The sequence below is a fragment of the Acipenser ruthenus genome, chromosome 1, assembly GCF_902713425.1.
Source record: "Acipenser ruthenus chromosome 1, fAciRut3.2 maternal haplotype, whole genome shotgun sequence".
Classification (NCBI taxonomy): domain Eukaryota; kingdom Metazoa; phylum Chordata; class Actinopteri; order Acipenseriformes; family Acipenseridae; genus Acipenser; species Acipenser ruthenus.
In genome coordinates this window covers 116,936,565-116,961,712 of record NC_081189.1, presented here as the reverse complement: position 1 = coordinate 116,961,712, position 25,148 = coordinate 116,936,565, and the positions used below count along the sequence as shown (strand labels likewise).

Here is a 25,148-nt window from a genome sequence, read left to right as displayed (position 1 = left end):
TTAATTTTGTATTTTATTATTATTATTATTATTATTATTATTATTATTATTATTATTATTATTATTATTATTATTATTATTAAGCGACCTCATGCTTTATGAATATGACCTACAGAAGTGTAACCTTTTATATTCCTGAGTGTTTAAGAATCTCTGTAAGACAGAGGATACCTACAATAATTGTTTGTAACTGATAAATGTTAAATACAAATGTTGTACCCATGGCTTTGTTCTGACACTCTTCAGATCGCCAGGGTTCTGCCCCCTTGCGGTTATATTGATGCAGCAATAACAGAATGGTATCGCTTTGTGCAATCAGTCTTTTCTAAGGAAGATTGGGACTCTTTAGTGTTGAGGGTTCACTGCATTCATATAGAAGAAAGGTCAGATTGAGAACAGTTTTACATAATAAAAAATCCCATTGTGATAAAAATGAAAGGATTTGTTTTGTTAAGATTTTCTTTTAAATGTAAAATGTATCATATAAAAAAGTGCCATGTGAACTTTTGTAATCCAAGCATGTATCATACAGTATATGAACACATTGAGATTCCAAACTCATACTCAGTACTACTACTGACTGAAGCAATATGCATCTAAGCAGTGCATTGTGTAGAGCTCAGTAATGGGGCGGCCATACAGTTTGTATTATAGACCTCTCTCTTAATTCTTATACGAGGCCAGCCCCTTCCCCTGCCAGGCTCCGTCTCTCTCTCTCTATGCTCCCTCTTTCGTGTGTCCCTGCTGCTCAAATTTATGGGCAAATTAATGAGAGGAGCCGGGAGGGATTGACTTTCCTGGGAGAACACTGCTCTCTCCGGGAATTAGAGGCAGAATGCGGCAATAATTCAGCCAGGATCGATCTCTCATCCTTGTAGCCACATTGATCCTCATATTACAACCTAAAAATCCTTCCAGATACAATCAAAGACTGGACGGGCTATTATTAGGCTTCCAGGTCACAGGCTGGGAAGCCTATTGTTATTATTATTATTATTATTATTATTATTATTATTATTATTATTAGGCTTCCAGGCCCATAGGCTGGGAAGCCTATTGTTATTGCTGGGATTATTATTATTATTTTTTTTTATTTCTGCCAGAGTTGCTCGAAAACTCACCAGATGCGGTAGGTTGGTAGATGCTTATGGGAAGATGGAAAATGCTAAAGAACTTATGTCATAAATCACATGGTTTGGCCACCATTTTGGATTGAAAAACATTTTTTTTGCCTAAATGTAAGAATTCGTCTTTCGAAAACGCCTTATTGCAGAGTGCTGAAAGTTGGTATAGTTGTTGAGGGATAGTCTAGGATTAACTGGTGTTCGTAAGAAGCTAATAGATTGTGTTGTATGACTGCCATGCTGCATGACATAAAAATCGCACAGTACAGACGTCATAATCACAAACTACAAAGATCTTCTTCTCCCAAACCGCTAGTCCGATTGAAACAAACCGAATGGCACACATGATCCTAGTGTTGTTGTCTTTAAAGGTTTTTCAAGGGAAGTTGCTACAATAAAAAAAACATGGCGGCCACATTCGATTACATCATCAACATACAAAACTGGCTTTTAACTCATTATAGAGTGCAGATAGGGTCATGGTCACTATGGAACACATATAGGAACCCATGTATGCTCTACAAAAAAAAAAATGCCCGTGACCTTTGACCTTTGACCTTTGACCAGTTTTTACCTTTGTAAAACTGGCTTCTAACTCATTATAGAGTGCAGATATGGTCATGGTTACTATGTAAAAATGGTGTTTGGTACTGGCATTCTGCACTGTTTTCTAAAGTGTTTGGTACTGGTACCGTTACTGGCCGTTGCTGGTAACTCTAGTTATTATTATTATTATTATTATTATTATTATTATTATTATTATTATTATTAAACGTGTACTTGCTGCCTTTTAAACCCATTTTGATACAGTAGTTTTCATGATTCAGGACACCTCACTTGTACATTGTGTACTTAAAGTACATCATTAAGGTTTCCAACATTTTTTAACACATTTTTAAACATGGTGTGGTTCTGGACAGACAGAGAGGTTAAGGGATCAATGCATGACTCCAGCAACTTTCATAGGCATTATGCAGAGAAAGAACATTTCTTAGGTTTTACTCAAACCACAATAACTCAGGTTACCTCCAGTCTCTACTGGATTTCTGAAAATTCAAGCCCTGCTGATTCAAATCCAGACTGGTCAATACAAGTGTAAAACCCAAAAGGGTCTTTTCAAAAAGAATGCACTGTTCCCTTTCAAGTCATGAATTAAAAATAAGCAGCCTAACTGTACTTAAAGTGCCTCAAATGAAATGCCAGCTGTGTTTATCACTCCTTTTCTAACGTAAACAGGTGTTTTTCTCCCTTTGAAACAGTAGAAGAAAAGTCTTTGAAAGGGGTTTAGAAATATGAACCAGCCAGGACTTTAAACCCCAAACCCCAGTGCATCTTTCGAGCTGCTATCCAGGCAGTAATGCTCTGCTAGTGTGCACTGCTGTTTGTTCTCTGCTGGAATGGATTGGGAGTGATTTACTATAGTCTCTGCTGCTTGCGCTCGTCGTGGGATCATATAATCTCTTGATTAGGACCATCATCATTTGTGTTGTGTAATGCAGTTATTCATTTTATTTATTTCTCAATTAATTGTATGTGGTGGATCTTGATTAAGCTGAGCGACAAATCTAGGGTTCTTGCTCCAGCTGATGATCTCGAAATGGAACACTGCACTGACAGATGCCTTTATTCAAAGCATAAGAACATAAGAACATAAGAAAGTTTACAAACGAGAGGAGGCCATTCAGCCCATCTTGCTCGTTTGGTTGTTAGTAGCTTATTGATCCCAGAATCTCATCAAACAGCTTCTTGAAGATCCCAGGGTGTCAGCTTCAACAACATTACTGGGGAGTTGGTTCCAGACCCTCACAATTCTCTGTGTAAAAAAGTGCCTCCTATTTTCTGTTCTGAATGCCCCTTTATCTAATCTCCATTTGTGACCCCTGGGTCGACATTGTCTATACCTTTTAGGATTTTGAATGCTTGAATCAGATCACCGTGTAGTCTTCATTGTTCAAGACTGAAAAGATTCAATTCTTTTAGCCTGTCTGCATACGACATGCGTTTTATTTATTTATTTTTTATTTATTTATTTTTTTTAAATTTAGTCATCGGCAATTATTTTACCCCAGTTTTCACCCCAATTTTAGCATGCCCAATTATTATCTGTATCCTCGGCTCACCGCTCGCAACCCCACCGCCGACTCGGGAAACAGAGGCTGGAACGTGCGAAACGTGCTCCTGCCAAGCCGTCATTTTTCGCACTGCAGATCCACAGCAATGCCACCAGACCTATAGTGCCGGAGGACAACACAGATCTGGTGGCTCCACTGCAGAGCCACAAGCACCCTATCGGCCACAGGGGTCGCTGATGCGCGGTGAGCCGTGGATTCCCCTGCCGACCTAAGCCCTCCCCACCCGGGCAGCGCTCAGCCAATTGTGCGCCACCCCCTAGGAACTCCCAGTCACGGTCGGCTGTGACATAGCCTGGATTCGAACCTGCGATCTCCAGGCTATAGAGCACATCCTGCACTCTGCGCAGAGCGCCTTTACTGGATGCGCCACTCGGGAGCCCCCACGACATGCCGTTTAAACCCGGGATAATTCTGGTTGCTCTTCTTTGCACTCTTTCTAGAGCAGCAATATCCTTTTTGTAACGAGGTGACCAGAACTGAACACAATATTCTAGATTAGGTCTTACTAATGCATTGTAAAGTTTTAACATTACTTCCCTTGATTTAAATTCAACACTTCTCACAATATATCCGATCATCTTGTTGGCCTTTTTTATAGCTTCCCCACATTGTCTAGATGAAGACATTTCTGAGTCAACGTAAATTCCTAGGTCTTTTTCATAGTTCCCTTCTTCAATTTCACTATCTCCCATATGATATTTATAATGCAAAATGTTATTGCCTGCATGCAATACTTTACACTTTTCTCTATTAAATGTCATTTGCCATGTGTCTGCCCAGTTCTGAATGCTGTCTAGATCATTTTGAATGACCTTTGCTGTTGCAACAGTGTTTGCCACTCCTCCTATTTTTGTGTTGTCTGCAAATTTAACAAGTTTGCTTACTATATCAGAATCTAAATCATTAATGTAGATTAGGAGTAGCAGAGGACCTAATACTGATTGATCCCTGTGGTACACCACTGGTTACCTCGCTCCATTTTGAGGTTTCTCCTCTAATCAGTACTTTCTGTTTTCTACATGTTAACCACTCCCTAATCCATGCATGCATGCATTTCCTTGAATCCCTACTACATTCAGTTTGTGAATTAATCTTTTATGCGGGACTTTGTCAAAAGCTTTATGGAAATCTAAATAAACCATGTCGTATGCTTTGCAATTATCCATTGTCAATGTTGGATCCTCAAAAAAGTCAAGCAGGTTAGTTAGACACGATCTCCCTTTCCTAAAACCATGCTGACTTTCTCCCAGGATATTGTTACCATATAGGTAATTTTCCGTTTTAGATCTTATTATAGTTTCCATAAGTTTACATATAATAGAAGTCAGACTTATTGGTCTGTAGTTACCTGGTTCGGTTTTGTCTCCCTTTTTGTGGATCGGTATTACGTTTGCTATTTTCCAGTCTGTCGGTACAACCCCTGTGTCAAGAGACTGTTGCATGATCTTGGTTAGTGGTTTGTAAATAATTTCTTTGAGTACCATTGGGAGGATCTCATCCGGCCCAGGGGATTTGTTTATTTTAAGAACTCCTAGTCCCTTTAACACTTCTGCCTCAGTTATGCTGAAGTTATTTAAAATTGGATAGGAACAGGTCGAGATGTGGGGCATGTTGTTCGTGTCCTCCTTTGTAAAAACCTGTGAAAAGTAATCATTTATTTATTATTATTATTTTATTTATTTAGCAGACACCTTTATCCAAGGTGACTTACAGAGACTAGGGTGTGTGAACTATGCATCAGCTGCAGAGTCACTTACAACTACGTCTCACCCGAAAGACGGAGCACAAGGAGGTTAAGTGACTTGCTCAGGGTCACACAACGAGTCAGTGGCTGAGGTGGGATTTGAACCGGGGACCTCCTGGTTACAAGCCCTTTTCTTTAACCACTGGACTAGACAGCCTCCTTAATATATTTAATATATTTGCTATTTCTTTTTCTTCATCTATGATTTTGCCATTTGTGTCAGACATTTAACCTCCTCTTTGAATGTTCTCTTGCTGTTATAATATTGGGAAAACATTTTGGAATTGGTTTTAGCCCCCTTAGCAATATTGATTTTTATCTCTCTCTTGGCCTTTCTAACTTCTTTTTTGACTTGTGTTTGCAGTTCCAAGTACTCTTTCTTTGTTTTTGATCCCTTTTAAACGCTCTATAAAGTGCCTTTTTTCACTGAATATTTTTTTTAATTGATCTATTAAACCATTTTGGCCATTTTGTTTTAGATTTAGATTTGTCTACTTTTGGGATGTAATTGTTTTGCGCTTCTAATACTACATTTTTAAAAAACAGCCATCCTTTTTCTGTGGATGTTTTCTCTATTTTACTCCAATCTACTTCTGTTAGTCTCTGTTTCATACCTTCATAGTTTGCTTTTCTAAAATTGTAAACCTTAGCTTTAGTCATTACTATTGGAACAACCATTGTTTGGACGACTAATGGCAAACTACAAGGGGGCTGTTATCATAGTGTGCAGGTATTTTCTCTCCCCAGGAATCCAAGGAGAGGTACTTTAAGGTGCCTAGGGGCTTAAAGGTCACTGTTACCTTGGTAACAAAATAGAATTATCTGTAGTCGACACTGTAAACAAACAAGAGCACCCAGAGTAGATTGTAAAACAAAACCCTGTCAATTTACTATTCAGTGTTGTTAGAATTACAAGCAAAGAGGTCAGTGGCAATATTCCAATACTTCAGTACAACAGGAATGTCCCTCAAGTTGAAAGATTCAGCTGTACTGACAATTATTCCAGTCATAATTCGATTGTAGAAAATTCATCAAGATAAATCAGTTTTACAAAGAAATTGTGCTTCTTTGTAGTTTAATAATTTTATATGAAACAGTATACAAAATTAATGAAAACTGAACTTTGTGTTTTGAAATAAATAAATATTAATTTGGTAAAAAAAAATATAAAAAAAAAACATTCATAAATGGTGTTCAAGAACAAATCTGAATAAATATATTTTCAAAACATTCTTTACATTAAAGTAGATAATGGGAATTACAATTGAGTGGTGTCCTAGGGAAAAAAAAAGAAAATAGAAAAGAAACCAGGATAGATTATCTAAAGAAAATGAAACTGTGGATTATCAAGTTTTTCCAGGTCACACAGCAGATAGCCAGGCCGCACCATACCGAGTCAGAGATACTGGGTATCACAGCTGTGCTGCTAAAGGAGTCACTGTTAATGGTTCAGAATAAAGTATATTTACGATTTTGACCAAACAGCTTGTTAATTTATTAGTAATACCTTTCATCAAAATCAATATAGTTACAATTGCTCTTCAATAGACTTTGTATTAGATGTGCTCTATCTGCTGGAGTACTTACACACGCACACACACACAACCCAACCCCAAGCCCAACCCAGGAGAAATAAGTGAATTGTATTGATCCAGCCTCTGAACTCTCAATATTTTGCTCTAGTAACACACACATATTAGCTCTATTTTCTATCAGACTCATCAGACAGTATAAAAGGCACAAGTGATGTTGATCACAAATAAATTAAAAATAGCAAGAAACAACTCGGAGCAAAAATCGAACTAGTTTAACCCCGTTACTGCAGTTATTCTCGCTCAAAATCAGCCTTTTGCACCTGCTTCAAAACGAGGCCCCAGGAGTTCCTTTTTCCTGCGCTCTCATACCATCATAAGCAGGCAATAAAAGCTGCTGTATGTTTCCATGTGAGGCAGAGAGATTTCCCATGGAGATGCTTTACAACCAGAATCCCCCAAACTCATAACAACAAATTACTTTACATCTTTAATGTTTGAAAACATATTGCTTACTGCAGTTGGACAGGGTTTTGCTTCCAGCACTGACTTCTGTTTTTCTGTTTAGTCTAGGTTTCTTTAGAGCTCTTTAAGCTATTAGTATGTACCATGTGTAACAGGACAGAGGCTGGGCATGAACTGACGACCCCACACACTGGAAGCAATCGTCTTTAACCACAATGTAAAAGAGCCGAGCTCGGCTGCATTCCTGATTATATAGCTTTTAACCTCATCTCACTGACAGGGGGAAGAATCCGTAACGGCGGTGTATCACACAACACTGCTTCTTACACATGCTTTGTCATTTTGTGAATAGAACCCTATGTCCCCACAGCTGCTGTTACATGGACTGTAAATACACAAACATGGACTGTAAATACATAAACATTGCATGTCTCACATTTAAAAAAGAGAGAGAGAGAGAGAGAGAGAGAGAGAGAGAGAGAGAGAGAGAGAGAGAGAGAGAGAGAGAGAGAGATTAGAATAACTTGGCTCTGTTGGCAAATGTATATTGCATATAAGTTTGTACTCTGGGAACTTTTTGCCAGTAACTTGGAATACTGTTGCACAGAGTGTTTACCAAACCACAGGCAAAACAGATTCACAGATGGAAATAGATTCCCTTATACTTTCCTTCAGCAGCTATTTCCAGAATCAGAAACCAACATGCTGCTTGCTGTGACAAAAGAAACCGGTTCCATTTACAGAGCTGACTTAAACTGTGTCAGCGGTGCTCCGACTGAGAAATTGTTTATGCTGGCTCCAGACTTCTGCATTTTTGGGGGTAAAAATGACTCTGGTTAAGCTTTATGTATTTCTCCTTGTCTCAAGGAACATGAAGTTGACTATTCATCAATACAAAACTATGGAGTAGAGCAAGGCTGTTTAGAACTTGCATTTGGAAACTGCAGCTTCACACATCCTTGAGCCAGGGAAGAAGTGACCCAAACCATTCAGACAATCTTGAAAGTCATTCACTGTTGTTTGAACTACATAGTTATCAGGAGAGGGGAAAACAGTACTAAAAGGTAATGAAAGATGGGAGTGCTTACATGTTTTTTAAGTTTAGCCAGAACACATTAGAGAGAAAGATAGCTAACAATAAAGTGGTTTGAACTTGCTATGTCTGCTGTTACATACATGATTTCAAAGGGCTACAGTGTGTTGTCCTGGCTAGACCAATGGGTTAACTGTAGTCATATTTCACATATTTATATGGGAAGGTGGCTTGTTTTTTCAGTAAAATAGGCAACTGTTTGACAAGATATCTTTGACTTTAATTATTTTGTCACAGTTTTTTTTTCTTTCTTTTAAATAAACAAAAGCAAATCAGCAAGCTTTGGATCCAACCTTTTCTCTGAGCCCTCCTGTAGTTGTGTTTATCATCAGTGTACTGATAAAATACCACACTTGCCAGTGACACTATCCCCAACCCCCCTCCTTTCTAGTCATAGGTATTCCATTTGTAACAGTATACCCAAGGAGCCTGTGTAATCGCCTTGGTAGAAAAGAAACCCATCCAGTCACGCACACACACTCCAAGTGAACTACATTATCTTCCTCCGTCTAATCACAAGTTCAGCAGAATGCGAAGATGGATGAAAATCAATACAAATTACGATGGAGAAAGTGGCGCTGATGGCTGGAATTGGAGCATATGTTTACACTAAATCAGGCAATCTATCTTCATATCAGCTGTGAAATGCATCGGGGGGTCAGGGTTCAGCCGCACACTCCCATTCTCCAATTACCCGGGCTCTTTAGGAGGAAAGTGCGTATTGATTGGTGCACAGCTGGGCTGCCGTCAGCCAATCAGGAGCTGGGGTCAGGGTTCAGGCGGGTTTTAATAAGGAGAAGTAATGGGTTTAATTTAAAGTGCAAGGCCTGCTGCAGCAATTTGCAAAATGACTGTGAACACACCCTGTGGCGAGGTTTATTAAAATAAAAGCATATGCTCTCTGGCAACTGCGTCTTTTTTTTTTTTTTTTTTGTAAAATGATGAAATTATTCAACTGGGAAGTAGTTCAACACTGTTCAGTAATCAACAGCCCTGCTCTGAGTAGCACAGGAAGTTAACTCTCACACTGCCTCTTAGAACCAAGCAGAAAGAGTGATTCACTCCTCTTCCATGCCTTTCACCTCTGGAGACCAGGGTTCGAATCCGACCCAGGTCACAAGTGAAGTCTTGAATAAGCCCATTTATCCACATCATGAAATCTCGGTGCACCGATCGAGAAAGGTTCTTGTTTTCTAGACACTGGAAATAATAATGAGTAGAGCAACCATTGATCAGGGCAGCACTAATTTGATATGATAAGATTACAAGGTGTTTTAATTGTTCTGAACGGATAGCCATGCCTCAATGATTACTGCCTTTAATTCTCTCTCAAAAGCTGGGGGGTAGAGAAAACAAAGACTGTTCCCTTCGGATGCCCAAAGAGTCATCACTTTTACTATTTGCATAACAAAAGGTTTTAAAAAATGACAAATTGGAATATGTACCAAGCCATTGTCAGTTTTGGATTGGATCAGTTTTGAAAGGCTGTCACATTGCTGATCCAAAAAACACAGAATAACTCCTTCGACATCCGGGCTAAACGCTTTAATAAAATGTCATAGGGAGCAGCTTGTTGCTGTATCACCCCACTGAACCTTCATGAGGGGTAGGTGCTAAAGTGATCCAGGCAGCTTAATAAGGCCAGTGGACATGGAAACAGCCAAGCCTGGCCCCCACTAAACCCTGCTTCAAAACAGTTAACCTACAAGGACCCTCTCCATTGTACAAGAGCATTTTACAAGACGCAGGGATGCGTTTGGAATGCACAAGGAGACTCAAAACCCGGTTCTTCTCCTCTGTACAAATGAACTTAAACAAATTCAATTTAGCAGCTCGAAGGCCCATTTCGGGAAAGAAAACAAATATTGTTATAGCAGTAATAACATCTATTTGCCGCAGCGAAACACAGCCGTCTGCTTTCAAAAGGCAGATTTGCCGGTGCGGCCTTATTCTTATTCATGAAACCGCCAGTTATGCATATTAGCGTAAACTAGCTATTCTACTGCCCGGTATTTGGAGTGTCAATCATCCTTATAAAATACAAGAGGCGCGTGTGACAAAAGCAGAGTGGGCAAGCTGGCTGACAAATTGTCCCCAAAGTCAAATTTGACAGCCTTTTATGATTAATGGGCTTGATTATGGAAAAATGTCTTTAACACATTTCCTTTTTTTTTCTTTTTTTTCTTTTGCATAAAAAGGTGGAAATTGGAAGCTTGCTATTGCAGTGCGTTCAGGGGAATGGAAATAAAGGGGGAGGAAAAAAATGGAATCAAATCAGTCTGAAACAATTTCTGAAAGTGATACTGTTGGGCGCCTTTAAGGTGGCACGCTAAAGTCCTCGCCACACAGTTAATAAAGGGAAAGAGGCTTACAGGAGCTGCAACAGACACACAAACATGGCAGCTGAAGTTGCAATTATATCAGGATTTAACCTTTGGTCTGTCTACATTTGGTGAAGCAGGGTCTGACTTGTGGGAGGTGTGTTGTGGGTAGAAAGGGTACAAGATATCAGAGAAAAAAGACAATTATGTATAATATATTGAGGTGCATCCTAGGACCTTAAAAATGAAAATTGTTAAGATTTAAGCTTTCTTTTTCATACAAATGCATTTGCACCTTCATACAAAATAACAATTTAACAATATGTAGGTAGGAGTCTGTTCTTGCATGCTTACCTACAGATAATCTTAATATGACAAAGCAACTCTCCAATAGCAATACGATAGTAAACACATCGTAAAGTGTAATACAGCCTATTAAAGGCAAGATAAGTAAGCATATGTAACTATTGTAAAGCTCAGAGAGGTATGGTAAAGTGTATTAAAAGCACATTAAAAAAATATGCTTATAACCAAGGGAAAGACATTGACAAACTGTAAAATTACCAAGAACATTTTATGTGGTAAACTTTTATAAGGATTACCATTTATCCTTTTAGTTTTCTTGAATCATCGAATTCCTAATTCGCTTTAAAACCACCACACCCAGCTCTCTCATGCAGTTATTGATTGTTTAAAATCTTCAATGTATTTCTTTTGTTTTCAGCATTGAATGAACCTACTATTGATTATGGATTCCAGCGACTACAAAAGGTGATTCCCAGACATCCAGGAGATCCAGAGAGGCTACCTAAGGTAAGACTATGAGGAATGATGAAGGTATGCATCTGTAACAGAGCAGAGGCTGGGAGGAAACCAGGGACCTTGCACATTGCAAGCGAACATCGTAGGCACTGTGCACTGCCTGTTACTCTTCCCTTTGTAAACAACGATAAACTAAAGCCATTCTGTGAGAGGCTGAGCACTAACCAATGAGGAGGCATCTTAATCACTTTGCATAAGAGCCAGGGTCATCTGAATGCATGGTCATGGAGCTTTTAACCTCATCTCACCATCAGGAGTCAAGAGACCGTAACGGTAGTGCATGAAACAACACTACCTGTTACACATCCTTTTTATGTTATTAGCATCAACTTAAAATATATATATATATATATATATATATATATATATATATATTGTAGCTCAAAAAAATGCCCTTCAATATCTACACTGTGAGTATGATCGGTGGGAATCCATTCCTAATTGAGTTCATTCATTATAAACATGTCCCGGACATGAGCTCATACTGAGCAATTCAAAACAGGCAAACAAGCACAAGCCTCTGTCACCCATACTGGGCATGCTCCAGGTTCCTTCCCTCTTCAAGTGCCCATTGACCACTCCCCACTTGCTGTATTGTTTGCTGTGGAGCTCAGTGATATCCTGGCCTAGCTACCCTACCTTCACGTGTTCCTTGAATTAGGGATCTGAAGCAAATCTGCAGAAATAATCTGCATACGTTGCACACCCTGTTGTGTGATGCACTGCCAATGAAGACAGGTGTCTTTTGTAGAGTGGTTGAGTTGCCGGATGATACCCAGCCTCCCCCTTTCACAAACACAGCATGACACCCTTTCCGTTCATGTATTGACCCCTTCTCTGCCACAGTCTTCACCTGGTCCACTTCATGTTTTATTGGCTAGTCCTCTCACTATGCATTTGTGTAGATGTTGTTTACTATTCTTTTTCTCTTTTTAATTTTTTTTTAGTTTTTGTGCATCTGGTTAAATGTGCAGGTTGCAGAACAAAAAAATATATTGCATTGACACAAACAATACAAACACACACACACACACGTTTGCATTCCTGTATTTGTGTGGACTTCTCATTGACTGTAAGTATATTTGTATTTACTATTTCTAACTCCAGTCAGACAAAACTCCACACAGGGTGAAAGTCAACAACAAACTAAATATTTTGGCACTTTTTTTTTTTTTTTAAGGCATATTTAGCTCTAAAAACGTGCTTTACAAAGGGGACATCCCCACAACGTCATTTATTCAGGAGTTACTATCTTTGTGGGGACATTTTCTCAAATTGATAGTCTGCACATTGATAGTAATACATGCCCCCACACACACACCAACAATACAGACACACAGTACAGACGCACACGTACACATTCACAGCAGGTACAAACAAAATCTTTCAAGTTTTGCCCACGGCACTTTGATGCCTAGTTAGTATGAAAAGATTATTTTCACCAAAAACGTGCCTCCTAAGTGAGTGTAATTCCTTTGGGCAGAAAGCTGCTGTAGGAGGGGATACAATGAGATGGGGACTGGCAGTTTAAAACAGCTGCCAAATTGAACCCATTTATCAAAATCTGACATCTGAGATCCATCCACCAAAAAAAAGCAGTTTATTTGTAAATTGATACTAATAGTGAACATACATTGTTTGGCCTCTTTGATGCTTTTCCTTGTGGTAGGCAAATGTATTCTTATCAGATTTTCATTATTCAAAAAACAAAAAGACAAAGCTAACAAAATAAAAAGGAATTGCACAGGGCACCTGACTTTGTTTGTATTAAAAAGGTAAAAAATACAAAACAATGCTGACATATGTATTTTTTTTCTTTCTTCTTGCTTGTGTAGCAGTAAGAAACAGGTATGGTGTATGTAGCTTGTATTTCTTAGTTACAATGGGGTAGCGTGTAGAGGAAATGGGTCCAAGTCAGTGGGTAGACTACACTAGGCTACACTTGCAAAACATAGCAAGCAGTTGTGTTCCTTTCTGAAACTGAAGCTCAAAATTGGGGTTAAATAAAATATTAATGAAAACCACCACAGAAGAGACCATGTTTACAATGGCCGTCAACATTCTCAACAATGAAAAGGCATTTATTGTAAATGTACAAAATTCTGGTTATTTTTGATGACACCAAACTGTCCAGTAGTACATTTCATCCATAACTATAAAATGCTGAATAGATATAAAAAAAATAAGTAAATACAAATAAAAAAAATAATAAATTTGTAAATTCAATGACCATTCTCAATGTCTTCAATTGAAGGTTTTGTTTCATTTTTGGTATTTTTAAATTATCCACAGAATTAAAAGTTTATGGCAGCAATCCACCCTGCACACACACTCGGTCCCACCACACACACACAGACACTGCCAGCGTGCCATTGTGCCAATGTGCCTGAAGCCTGCCCTGGAGGGAGCAGACTGTAGTCTCCATCGCCAGTATCTGGAGACTTCCTGGAAAGGTGCCAGTTTGCCCCATTTGTGAGAATGTATTTGTCAGGTGGCCAGCTGTTCATGAGAAGCTGAGCTGAAACCTGTCAAAATGAATTCGATCGTTTGAGGGGACTCACTGTAATGGCCAGCCACAGCTAGACCCGCGGCCAAGGGGAGAAGTGTTGCCAATCCGCTGAGCCTCACAGCTTCCCTTTCCAGTGTGTAGTGTTTGAACTAGCAATTACAGAACCATGAGTTATCCCCACCTAGTTATTTAAAAATGTATAACCCTGCTGGATTTAGTTCTAGTATGCTTTAAATTTCTTAAAGAGTAAGATGAAGGTGTTTGCAATCACCCTGGGTGGTTATGGGTTCTGTTGTTGTATAGAGTTATTGTCACTTTTCTGTAAATCTGCCTTCATCTGGCATTGAGCTGCTTTGAGCTTGTCTGGAGAATCCTAAGTGCCAGGACTGAACAGTCGTCCTCATTTCATTAAAAATCATTTGACTGTGACCTTTCAACTCTGTCAGCCCATCTACTCACGGAGTAGAGCGAGTACCATACCTCTCGTTTTTATCAAGATTAGCCGTATTTGCTTTTACCAGTGCACACCACAATAGATTTTGTTAAGGATCTGCATAGGCAATGCAAAGTCAGGCCAGTTTAGACATGTTTAATCCGATCTGAGTACAAAAGGTCCCGTTTTTTGGAATGGCTATTTAAGGTTTATACACATTCAGTTTGCCTTTGATGCAGTTGGAAAGGCATGCTGGGATTCTTACTAAACCCCAGAAAAGACTAGCTTTGCGAAACTTTATTCTAATGAAGCATGGGGCTCCCTCGATGAGCGTTTATTAAATATGACAGGCCTATGGTTGCCTGAAAGTGGAGATTGTTTGGACTATTGAAACCTAACCTGGAGTTTAGTTGACGTATATATATTTATTTTTCCCCCTTAGCCCGAGAGAAGAATTTAGTTTTTTGGCAGCTGATTGTAGTCAGGGGCTGGGGAGGGAGCGATTCATCATTGTTAAGAGACCTGTCGGAGGGTTCGTTTGCTGAGGTCAGCTGATCCGGCCCCTTTGGTGTTGGAATGGGAGCAGGGGAGAGCTCGTACTCCAGTAATTGAGGCTCTGAAAAATGATGGGAGGAAAAAAGCTATCTTCTCTGGCTGGCCGTAAGGGCTGCCATCGCTGCCTGGGAGAAGTTATTATGTTAAGGCTGAAGATGCCTCTTTCCTATTTTTATCAGCAGCTTTCTTAACTCATTCCACTCCAACACAGAACGATGCCATCGTAGGATTTTCCAAAAGCATCTATGGTTCAAACAAGGGTAAAAACAAAACACACAATGGCATAACTTTGTCTACGTGACTTTTTCTTATAAGTTTTACCTCAGAATCTATAATTGAGTGTTTTGCAAGCTGTAGGTGGTGTATGAAAATTCTGTTTAACACTAGAACCGCTACGGTAGTCATTTTGACGGGTTTGGATTTAAAATTTAAACAAATCTGCGTTTGTTAATGCAATGCGGTTGTCCTTTTTTTCTTTCGTTTTTTTTAACGGACAACCGCATTGCATTGACAGTACGCAGATTAGTTTACATTTTAAATCTCATTAATCCTGCGGCGGTTCTAGTGTTAAGCTGCAATGGTTTTATTTAAACCTTGACCTGCTGTATACAGCTTGACAAATCAGTAAAAACATCCCCAAAAAGCATTCCCAGACATCATGAAATATCAATATCCAGATGGCCTCGTATTTGCTATCACCTAAACGCAATCAGCTTGTCAGAAAACTGACACATGAACTTTATGATTGAGAAATCATACGCTGGTGATTTTAACGCTGCTGGTCACAACATTGCAGATAAGACACTGTATATAAGTATTGTTAATGAAATGTATTTTTAAAAGTTGTAACAGAATCGGCAGAATAAAGACAGTCTGAATGAGCAGCCGAAGGGAAGTGGTAGGTAACTGATTCCTTCTAAAGTGCTGCATTAATCCGAATTTGAATTTGACAATTTTATTATCAAGACCTGACATCTTGTTCCTGTCTGAGCCGTAAAAATAGGATAATGAGCATCTGTGAGTTTGCATTGGAAGGCTTCTGCACACATATATGGAAAAGTCTCCCCTAGTGTTCCCTGCCATGTGTAGTATTGTAGCACAGGATTGTGACTGTGTTGACTGCCCTGTTTAATATCGCATTACTGTGTATGATTCTGTATTCTTGTTCCTGTGTGGGTCATTATTTGCCTTGCTGAAAAGATATACAAAGTGAGGTGGGGAAGGATGTCAGTGCTGCACAGACTTCAGTACACAATGCTTCACCTACGGGCTTCAAAGCACAGAAAAACCCTAATACTGTTCCCTACTTCCCTACAATCAGCCTTAAGGCTTTATTTGTTCAGAACCAATGTGTCCCGTAATAGTAAGCCTGCTAAATAATGATCTAACAGAAAAAACAAAGAATGACAGAGAGCATCCATAACACCATAAGTAAGACACTGAATATTTGGAACATGATAAAAAGTATCCCTTTAAATGGGTTTGTACTGCATTAACCGTGTTAAAATTAGAAAATAAATATTAAAAAAGCATGGGAACACACCCAGGACATTAAAGGGTATTTTTGTTCTCTACTACTGTATGTATAAAAAGGTTCAACAAAAAAAAAAAATGGGTACAAACAACATTTTCATAACCCTTTGTTTTTGAAAGCCCTTCCCTTTGTAAACGATGCTGCAGTGTGTACTGTTCCATCCTCCTCAGACAACGTGCTTTCAGAGGCTAATTCCACCCTGGCTCTCCTATAAGAGATTATAATGATAACTGGGAGTCACTATATTACAGTATTGATTGCGTTTGCTTTCAGTGATGTTAAAGCATAACACTCTGATTGCTGGCACTTAACCTGACAGGAAGCCGATACTCCCTTCCCCCTGGTAAATGTGGGTAGAGGAAAGAACTAATTTGACACCCTTCTTTGAAAGAATCATCTCCCCTTTGTTAACCTTGTCTATGACTACTGGAGACTAAGGCAAGAGGCATTGGGTATAAGTTTACTGGGTATCTGTATTAGGGTTTGTTCGTCTAAAGCAGTGTGCATGTGTGTTTTAAAAATAAAAAGGGGGTACTAAACACTCACGTACAAATTTCTACAAGACTTCACAAATCTAGGCACACAAAGACGAATACTATGGAAGGAAAGCTATTTAAAACAGTATAATAATAATAATAATAATAATAATAATAATAATAATAATAATAATAATAATAATAATAATTGTTATTATTAGACATTCCATTCGAAATAAATATGTAAATTAGAGATGTGTTTAAAATAACAATAAAGTTAATGTGTACCCATTTATAATCTCAATAAACACATATTTATCAGTAATTACCTTAGTATTTAACATTGTCTGTATGGTAGCATTTATTGCTTAATTATAATCATGTCCTTCCCATAGTAATCACAACACCTCCATTGTTGGGATTATAATCAAAAAGAATAGTTTCCTTCCTAAAGCATACAGTACTTTAGAGTCGATCTCTGACATAATGATACAACTCTTCTATTAATATGTGGATTGGTTTTTAATATGCATGCAACATTTCAATGTACAGCTCTGGCCAAAAGTTTTGCATCACCCTTCATAAAGTCAAATGAAACCTACTGAAAATGTTACATTACCATATTGAATTATCGCTTTGTAGTTTTCCATAATAATTGAAAAATGTGACATTTTGAAATTTAACATGAAACACTATACTGCCATTATGGCTTCTGGTAGACTGCGATATCATTTTACAGTTTCTTAGATTACATGATAAAATATTTAAATTATGTGCATATGTTTTTTTTTTTGTTTTTTTTTTAATTATGTCTCAATCCAAACATTTTAGGTGATGCAAAACTTTTGGCTAGAGCTGTACAGTTACACAGCAGGCCATTCTCCATCTGGGCAAATAACTTGTGCATTTATTATATTTACTAAACTTAAATATAAATATATTTATTTATTTATTTATTTATTTTGCTTTTATAGCTATCCCAGAGTAAACTCTCCACCCTTTAGATCCGTGTCTGTCCGTTCACAATTAGGGCCTTTGATCCAGAGCTGCGTCTGTCACACAGAAGGCCGGTATTGTTTTATTTAATTTTGGGCTCCACAGGGCCACACAGTACCTTTTGTTTGCAGGTTAGGCAGAAGCATTCTCTCAGCAGCATTGGTGGCTGGCTGCCGTCTTGGAAAGAAAGCAGAGCGATTTGGCAATAAAATGGGCATCGTTACTTTAAAGACACTCAGCATTATTGCGTCTGCCACGTCTGTCATTGTCTAATGAAAATAAAATAAGAGGCGGCCGTTGTGATAATATAAACATGCCATCAGTGGTCGGCACAGAGACTGCCAGAGGGCCCAAGGCGGGGTGTCACAGGAGCAGCAGCGAGACATTAAGTAACTTCTGTTTCCTAATGGAGATTAATGAATTCTGTGCTAGCCAGAGGCAGAGGGGGAGCTGCATTGCCTATGGAAGCTTGTGCATAGAGGGAAGACGTTGGCAGCACCAGGCCGTGACAGATTGCCTGCTCCATGTGGATGGCAGAGCTCTTCATAACGTCTCTTTCCAGAGGGGACTGTGATGATCCAGACTGTGCACCGTTGCTATGTAAACCCCCGTTTACAAGCACACACCAAAAGCATGGCGGTACAGTACTTGCCAACAGAGTAGCACTGAGAAGGCATTAGCACCAAAGGAAACACTTTCAATTGTCTCTTTTAAGCTTCGGCACTGGATTAGTTTTGCTTTCGAGTCCCAGGCAACTTCACTGTGTAAGTCAAGCACAGCTGTATAATTAGCTACAAACCCCTTAAAATAAAATGTGCCTTTTTTTGTCTGGACCATCTCGTATGACAAATTCATTAAAACCGTAGCATAACTTCTGATTCCGAAATGAATTTCCTTTTTAGTTTTGTTCCTATATATTCCCCAACTATTCCTAGATTTCTTCAAAGCTACATCATGAGAAGTGTTGTTGTTTAATAACCAGGAATAAACCCATTAAGACCGAAGCCTCATTAACAAGAGAGAGAGCAGTCATTTCACATCATAATAATAAAAAAAACATCATCACTCTAAAAAACAGCATCATACATTCAATCGGGGATCAGAAACATTTGATAATTCTTGGCACCGACTCATTAAAATAAATGTAATGTTTTAGCTGATCCATTTGCGCTATTTATCTGATGCACTATCATAACCCGGATACTCCAGACTATTCCATCTGTAACTAAATGCTGATCAGCCAACACAGGACTTTTAAACTTTCCCTGGCCACACCAAGGCTCCCAGATGATACCCCTCAGGTGAATGTTGAGTGGCAAGCCTATGTGCTTATTATGTTAATACGGGTTTGCATGTGTTGTCGCATTACAACGAAGCGTAAGCGAGCCCCTTAACAGAAGAAGAATTGAAGCAGAGCACCAGGTCTTACTCTGCTCCTTTGTTCATTGAAGTAGATGCAGTGTCAAAGCAGCAGCTGTTTGAGAAACCCTGTTACAAAGGCTGAGCCAGAGCTCTTAGCCAGGCCCAGCTATTAGTAGTAGAATTCCTTACTTACCATTTTCTTTCGTTAAGATTCTCTTCAGGACTGAGGCGGTGATTCAATCAAAATGTGCAGCAAAAGGGTGCATTTTCAATCATGTACTCATGTTCTAGATGTGTCCTCCTACAGGTCAATTTGAGTAACGCCATAAAACAGCATTAATAACACAGGTATATTTTGATTGACTGTAGCCCTACATATCTTCAATCGTGATGTTTTAACTACTGTGTTTTTGGAATGCATATATATATAGTAAATATGGACTGAAGAGGAGGGCTATAGTTGAAAATTTTTGACCCGAGGGAAGACTATTGTTACCGACAGGGGTCTATAATGCCAGAAGCTGCAGACTGAGAGCATTGCTCCCTGGAGGTAACGATAGTCTTCCCGAGGGGCATGTCATTTTCCACTATGAGTCTGCAGTACATATTTAATATATGAATCAGTCAAAATAATAAGCGAGGCAATGTTGGATAGTAAATATGACCAGGGTTGGATTAACGCATAGGCAAACTAGGCATGTGCCTAGGGCCCGAACTCAAGGGGGTTAAAAAACGGTTGTTTTTACATACAGATTTGTGCCTAAACTGGAAAATACTTCACTCACTGACATTCGAACCGAGGCATCTACCTCAAAATCAAATTGTTCTGACAGGTGATACTCAGATTTCTGTACTCCATAGAATTCTGTATGCCCACATGATTTCCTGCCTTTGCAGATACAGTTTTTCAAAGATCGCTGGACGCGCAATATTTCTAAGCCTTGCTGTGTTCTCAAGCACTACCATTGAGTTCTGCTGCAGATTGCAACAAATATATATTAAGGAGGCTGTGTGGTCCAGTGGTTAACGTAAAGGGCTTGTAACCAGGAGGTTCGCGGTTCAAATCCCACCTCAGCCACTGACTCATTGTGTGAACCTGAGCAAATCACTTAACCTCCTTGTGCTCCGTCTTTCGGGTGAGACATAATTGTAAGTGACTCTGCAGCTGATGCATAGTTCACACCCACTAGTCTCTGTAAGTCACCTTGGATAAAGGCGTCTGCTAAATAAACTAATAATAATTGTAAACAAGACAAAAATTAATTCTGTGGCAAAATAAACCAGCACATAACACCACTGATTGTCTAGATACCCTTGATTAAAGTAACCCTATAAAACATAATTATTCTTTTAAAACACTTTTTTTTTTTTTTTTTTACATGTAAATACTATTCAGAAACATCAAGCATTCACGTCCAGCGATCTTTGACAAAAATGCAGTTCTGTCGGTGTGGAATAAAGGGTACAGAATTCTATAATGTACAGAAATCTACCATACATAACACCTGAACTTGTATGCCAAAACATTAGTGATTTCTCTGCTCTTCTGGAGAAAAGAGCATTTTATTTAATGAAGCGAGTCAAAACCCACCGGATCAACAACAAAAAAAAAACAAGGACACAATATTGACGATTTTGCATGCAGTAAACTGTAACATATTTGACTACACAACAATGTACAGGTATGTTTGTTTTTTTACTATTTATTTTCGTGGACTATTATGGAGCTGCCATTAGTGAGCAAAAGTTTGAGCACCCTTCTATATATTACCCTTTTCAACTTCATATGGTGTTCCTTGTTTGTTTGAACGGTTGCCTTTTTATTCACTAAATCAGGAAACGTCATTATCGAGCTGTGATACATGATTTAACGCAGACTTCAGTTTTTTTCAGGTTTTATTCTGAAATGTATTTAGCACATCCCCTACAGTTTAATTTTCTGTCGGATTCATTAATTCGTTCATAATAACACTGATAATTATACCTGTTGTAAAAGGGTGGAGCTGGGGTTGCCACCTGTCCAGGTCCAGTTTTGACCCACACAGTCCAGGAATTAGCGTCTGTGTCTGAGTGGCAGGAATTTGCAACCATAGAGCACACTTCTTACCTTCATACTTCATACTTCAACAATTTGAATTTAAGTCAGTTGTCAGGTACAAAACAGTACTGTATCAGTTGTGAACGAATCACTATCAGTGCCAAAAAGGTGTTCTTTTAAGCGAAGTTCCTGTTCCTTTAGGTGGAACATTTACAGTGGGGAAAATCAGTTTCACCATAAGATTGTTCTCTTACATATTACATATGTGTTACATTCAATATGTGTCTATTTGAGCCAGATTCTGAAAGCTTTTGGTTCTAAATCATTACTAGCACTTTTTATAGGAACAAAACCAATAGCAATTCTTAAAAAAATATTTATAAAAAGACTTATAGGCATGTATTCTTTCAGATTTTTTACCTATACCTATTTATCATTCACAGGTTGTCAGTTTGTCCGGTTCTAAATGCTTCTGGAGTGTCCACACTTTCAATAGCACCTGTGGTGCGGTTAGGATTAGGGTTATGTGTAGAGGCTCAGGAAATTGTTCTGAAAAAGCTCCAAGTGTTCTATGGTATCTAGAATGCATCAGGGGATACAAGCCACAGGATTGACCCTCGAGATGCAACATCTCTCCCAATTAACGCTTTAGTAAACCCTATCATTCTTTTATACAGTTCTCATTCTCCATGATCGGTAAAATAAACTACATTGCTAAATGATTATTCTATTCTGTATGTACATTTTTAACTTTTGACCCCCACATGCAGTATATGGCTTCACAGAGTATCTTTCTGCAACCCCCACTGCAGTACAGTATACAGTGCATCCCATAGGCACACAGAGGTATATGAGCTGTGGGATCATGGTCTTTGATTAAAAGCCTTGTCATTTTCCTTGTCCGTCCATAACAAAATGTATAATGTAATATGTTCCCAACAGCCCTAATTATTTATATCCTGCTGTATCTTTGCAGTGTGTCTTTCCTAGTTGATCAGCATCATTAAGATGTTGTGGTAACACTTAAATAACGTTAAGGCTGACACTCTGCTTGTATTTTCAAGACTAACTGCTTCCTAACCAATTTCAGACACTGCCGTATAATAAAGGGTTTAGATGCTGGTGAATTCAGGAACCATTCATCTTTCTGTACAGCACCTTGTAATTAAACACCCAGCTGCATATTAATTTGTGCATGCATCATGGATGACTTTTTCCATAAGGGAGGAATATTAATGGTTGCTTTTTGTTTTAAATAACAAGGAGAATATCCTGTTATGACATATCTCATTTAACACAGCTCTAGTGAGCTGTAAGCTGCATATGAATAATAAAAAACAACAGTAGCAGCAGGCAGCAGTGATGGTAAAACAGACAATTGAGTGGAATGATAAAGCTGGGATAAAACTGTAGGCACTGCTGTGTAATTCACAAGCCCGCTCAATTCAGCAAATAGGAAAATTAGAGATAATCAGGGTTTTTTTTCATGAGATGGGTGTCACGCTCGGGGAAGCCTGTAATTTTCACAATGCAATAATGATGGGGTAGCGCTCTCCCCAGTTGCTAGCAGCCTGCTGTTCAGCAACCTTCCCCCTTCACAGCCAGTCTCCACAGACTCTCACACTGTGCAATACACCAGAGAATTCCAGCAGGGGCTCCCATAGCATCAGAACCATGCCTAATAGGAACTCGCACTGCACCATATTAATGCATGCTTCTGAACTGTATTTGAAAAATAAACGTGGGGTTGGATCACTCTTATACTGGCTTATACAAATATTGTTTCACTTTTTAAATATCTAAAGATGTCCTATATGCTATTAAACAAAACAAAACAAAACAAAACAAAAACAGGCCATGCTGAATATATCATCTATGTTGTAAAAAGTTGTCCAGTATTTTTTGCATTTTTCTTTTTTATAACCTATATCTCAGGATGTCATGTATAACCTCCTAGTAATGCAAGTAGTACCAGGAGAGCACTGTTTGAAGGGGGAGTACACAATTAAAAACAACTGCTGTGTCTCTTATGTATCACATGATTCCCCCATTATTGATCTAATATCTCAGGAGGGGGGCTCCAAAATAATTCACACTAACAGAGAATATATATATATACACAGTATATATATATATATATATATATATATATATATATATATATATATATATAACAACAGAAATGGGTGAATCAGGTGCAGAGCTTGGTCGAAGATAATTCTCAGATTTCAGATGTCTAATTTAAGTTGAAACATTTGTTTTCCATTCATTGGCGTATAAACAGAATACTTCTTAAATGTAATGGAGTGCTGTGGTTATTTGTGCATCTGTGAAATAACGACAGTACTCCTTAACTTTCAGGGTGGATGTTATTATATTTCAGAAATGATTAGGGTGTATTATTCACTAGTGAACCACCTTGTAACTCTATTGGTGCGGCATTGCCAACAGCAACTCAGTATTATAAAAACAATTCGGTGCCTCCATGACAGTGGAAGTAATCCCCTATCTGGGTCTGTGCTGCTTGACACACCTGTGTGCGGTATATGTAGTGCCACACAATGTCTTGCTCAGAAGTAAAAGGGATATCTATTAGGAGGGAGTCTATCACATCACAAAGGTCACCAGCAACATTCATCAGCTATAGTGATTGTGTCACAGCTGAGACAGTTCAGCGATGCTCTTCCCTGCTTGCTATAGCACTCTGTACAGAACAGGCTGTCAAAGTGCGTTAAAGCAAGGAGGGCTTCAAATAAAAAAAGCATTGTTAATATAAGATTCTTGTAAAGCCCTGACAGAAATGCTGGCATGACACGGCTATCGTGCTGGCATTTGTGCCAGTATGAACGGCCAGTGCCAGCATTGATACCTGCAATTGAGCTAGCATTTCCCGAAGCGAATGCCGGCATTCGATATTCAAGTTGGCCTATACAAAATGAACCTAAAAATTAACCAAAAAAATAAATTCTATATATATAAGTACATGATGATAACACAATCAACACATGACTAAAATTAGTTTATAATTTTACAGCAATAATTTTATTTTTGTATATGACACGGAACAAGCAGCGTGTTGTAGAAGTAATAATTAAGTCAGCCACGTACCCACAGTCCAGTGTGCCCACATCTGTGGTTGCACCACTCAACGACTCTGCACAACACCTCCCCCCTGGCACACGTCACACTGCACAACTTCATGTTGTGTACAAAGAAAGGGGGAGGAGAAAAGTCGGTTGCTAACATAGCGAGAACAAGAACAGGCACACGCAGTACTCTCGTACAGTAGCTTATATTTTTGACTTAAGTATTGTCATAATTGATTTTTAATAATAAAGCTTTTAAAAGCTTCAAACATTCAAAATCCTAAAAGGTATAGACAATGTCAACCCAGGGGACTTCTTTGACCTGAAAAAAGAAACAAGGACCAGGGGAGATTAGATAAAGGGGCATTCAGAACAGAAAATAGGAGGCACTTTTTTACACAGAGAATTGTGAGGGTCTGGAACCAACTGCCCAGTAATGTTGTTGAAGCTGACACCCTGGGATCCTTCAAGAAGCTGCTTGATGAGATTCTGGGATCAATAAGCTGCTAACAACCAAATGAGCAAGATGGGCTGAATGGCCTCCTCTCGTTTGTAAACTTTCTTATGTTCTTATGTTCTTATGTTCTTAAAACATATTCCTGAATGTTTCATACATCCGTTTTAGCTATGTAGACCTACTGTGTGTATGTATAAAGAAAACAGAACAAAGCCAGCACTATTTTTATTTTATTGAACATTGCCGTGTGGTCTATACACCCGCCAGACCAATCGCTCACTTGAATATCCGTGAGGGTTTTAAAAATTATTTTTTCACGAAACCTTGAAAACCTTGTTCTTCTAGCTTACTCAAAACAACGCCGACTTCCCATAATTTGAAGTCGACGCATTCTCTGCATACATGACAGTCATGTCAAAAACTGATGACTATATATTATAAGTGCTCAACATAGCCAAATCATCATTAG

At 38.7% G+C, this 25,148-nt stretch overlaps 1 protein-coding gene across 10 annotated transcripts in view; it reads left to right on the top strand.

Moving 5' to 3' along the window:
* Nucleotides 1–25,148, top strand: part of LOC117421412 (transcription factor COE3-like) — a 157,803-nt gene that overhangs the window by 114,319 nt on the left and 18,336 nt on the right. For all 10 annotated transcript variants that reach the window (XM_059034563.1, XM_034035825.3, XM_034035823.3 and 7 more), the window contains one exon: nt 11,136–11,224. In XM_059034563.1, the coding sequence (XP_058890546.1) occupies nt 11,136–11,224 (89 nt within the window). The remainder of the gene's footprint in view (nt 1–11,135; nt 11,225–25,148) is intronic.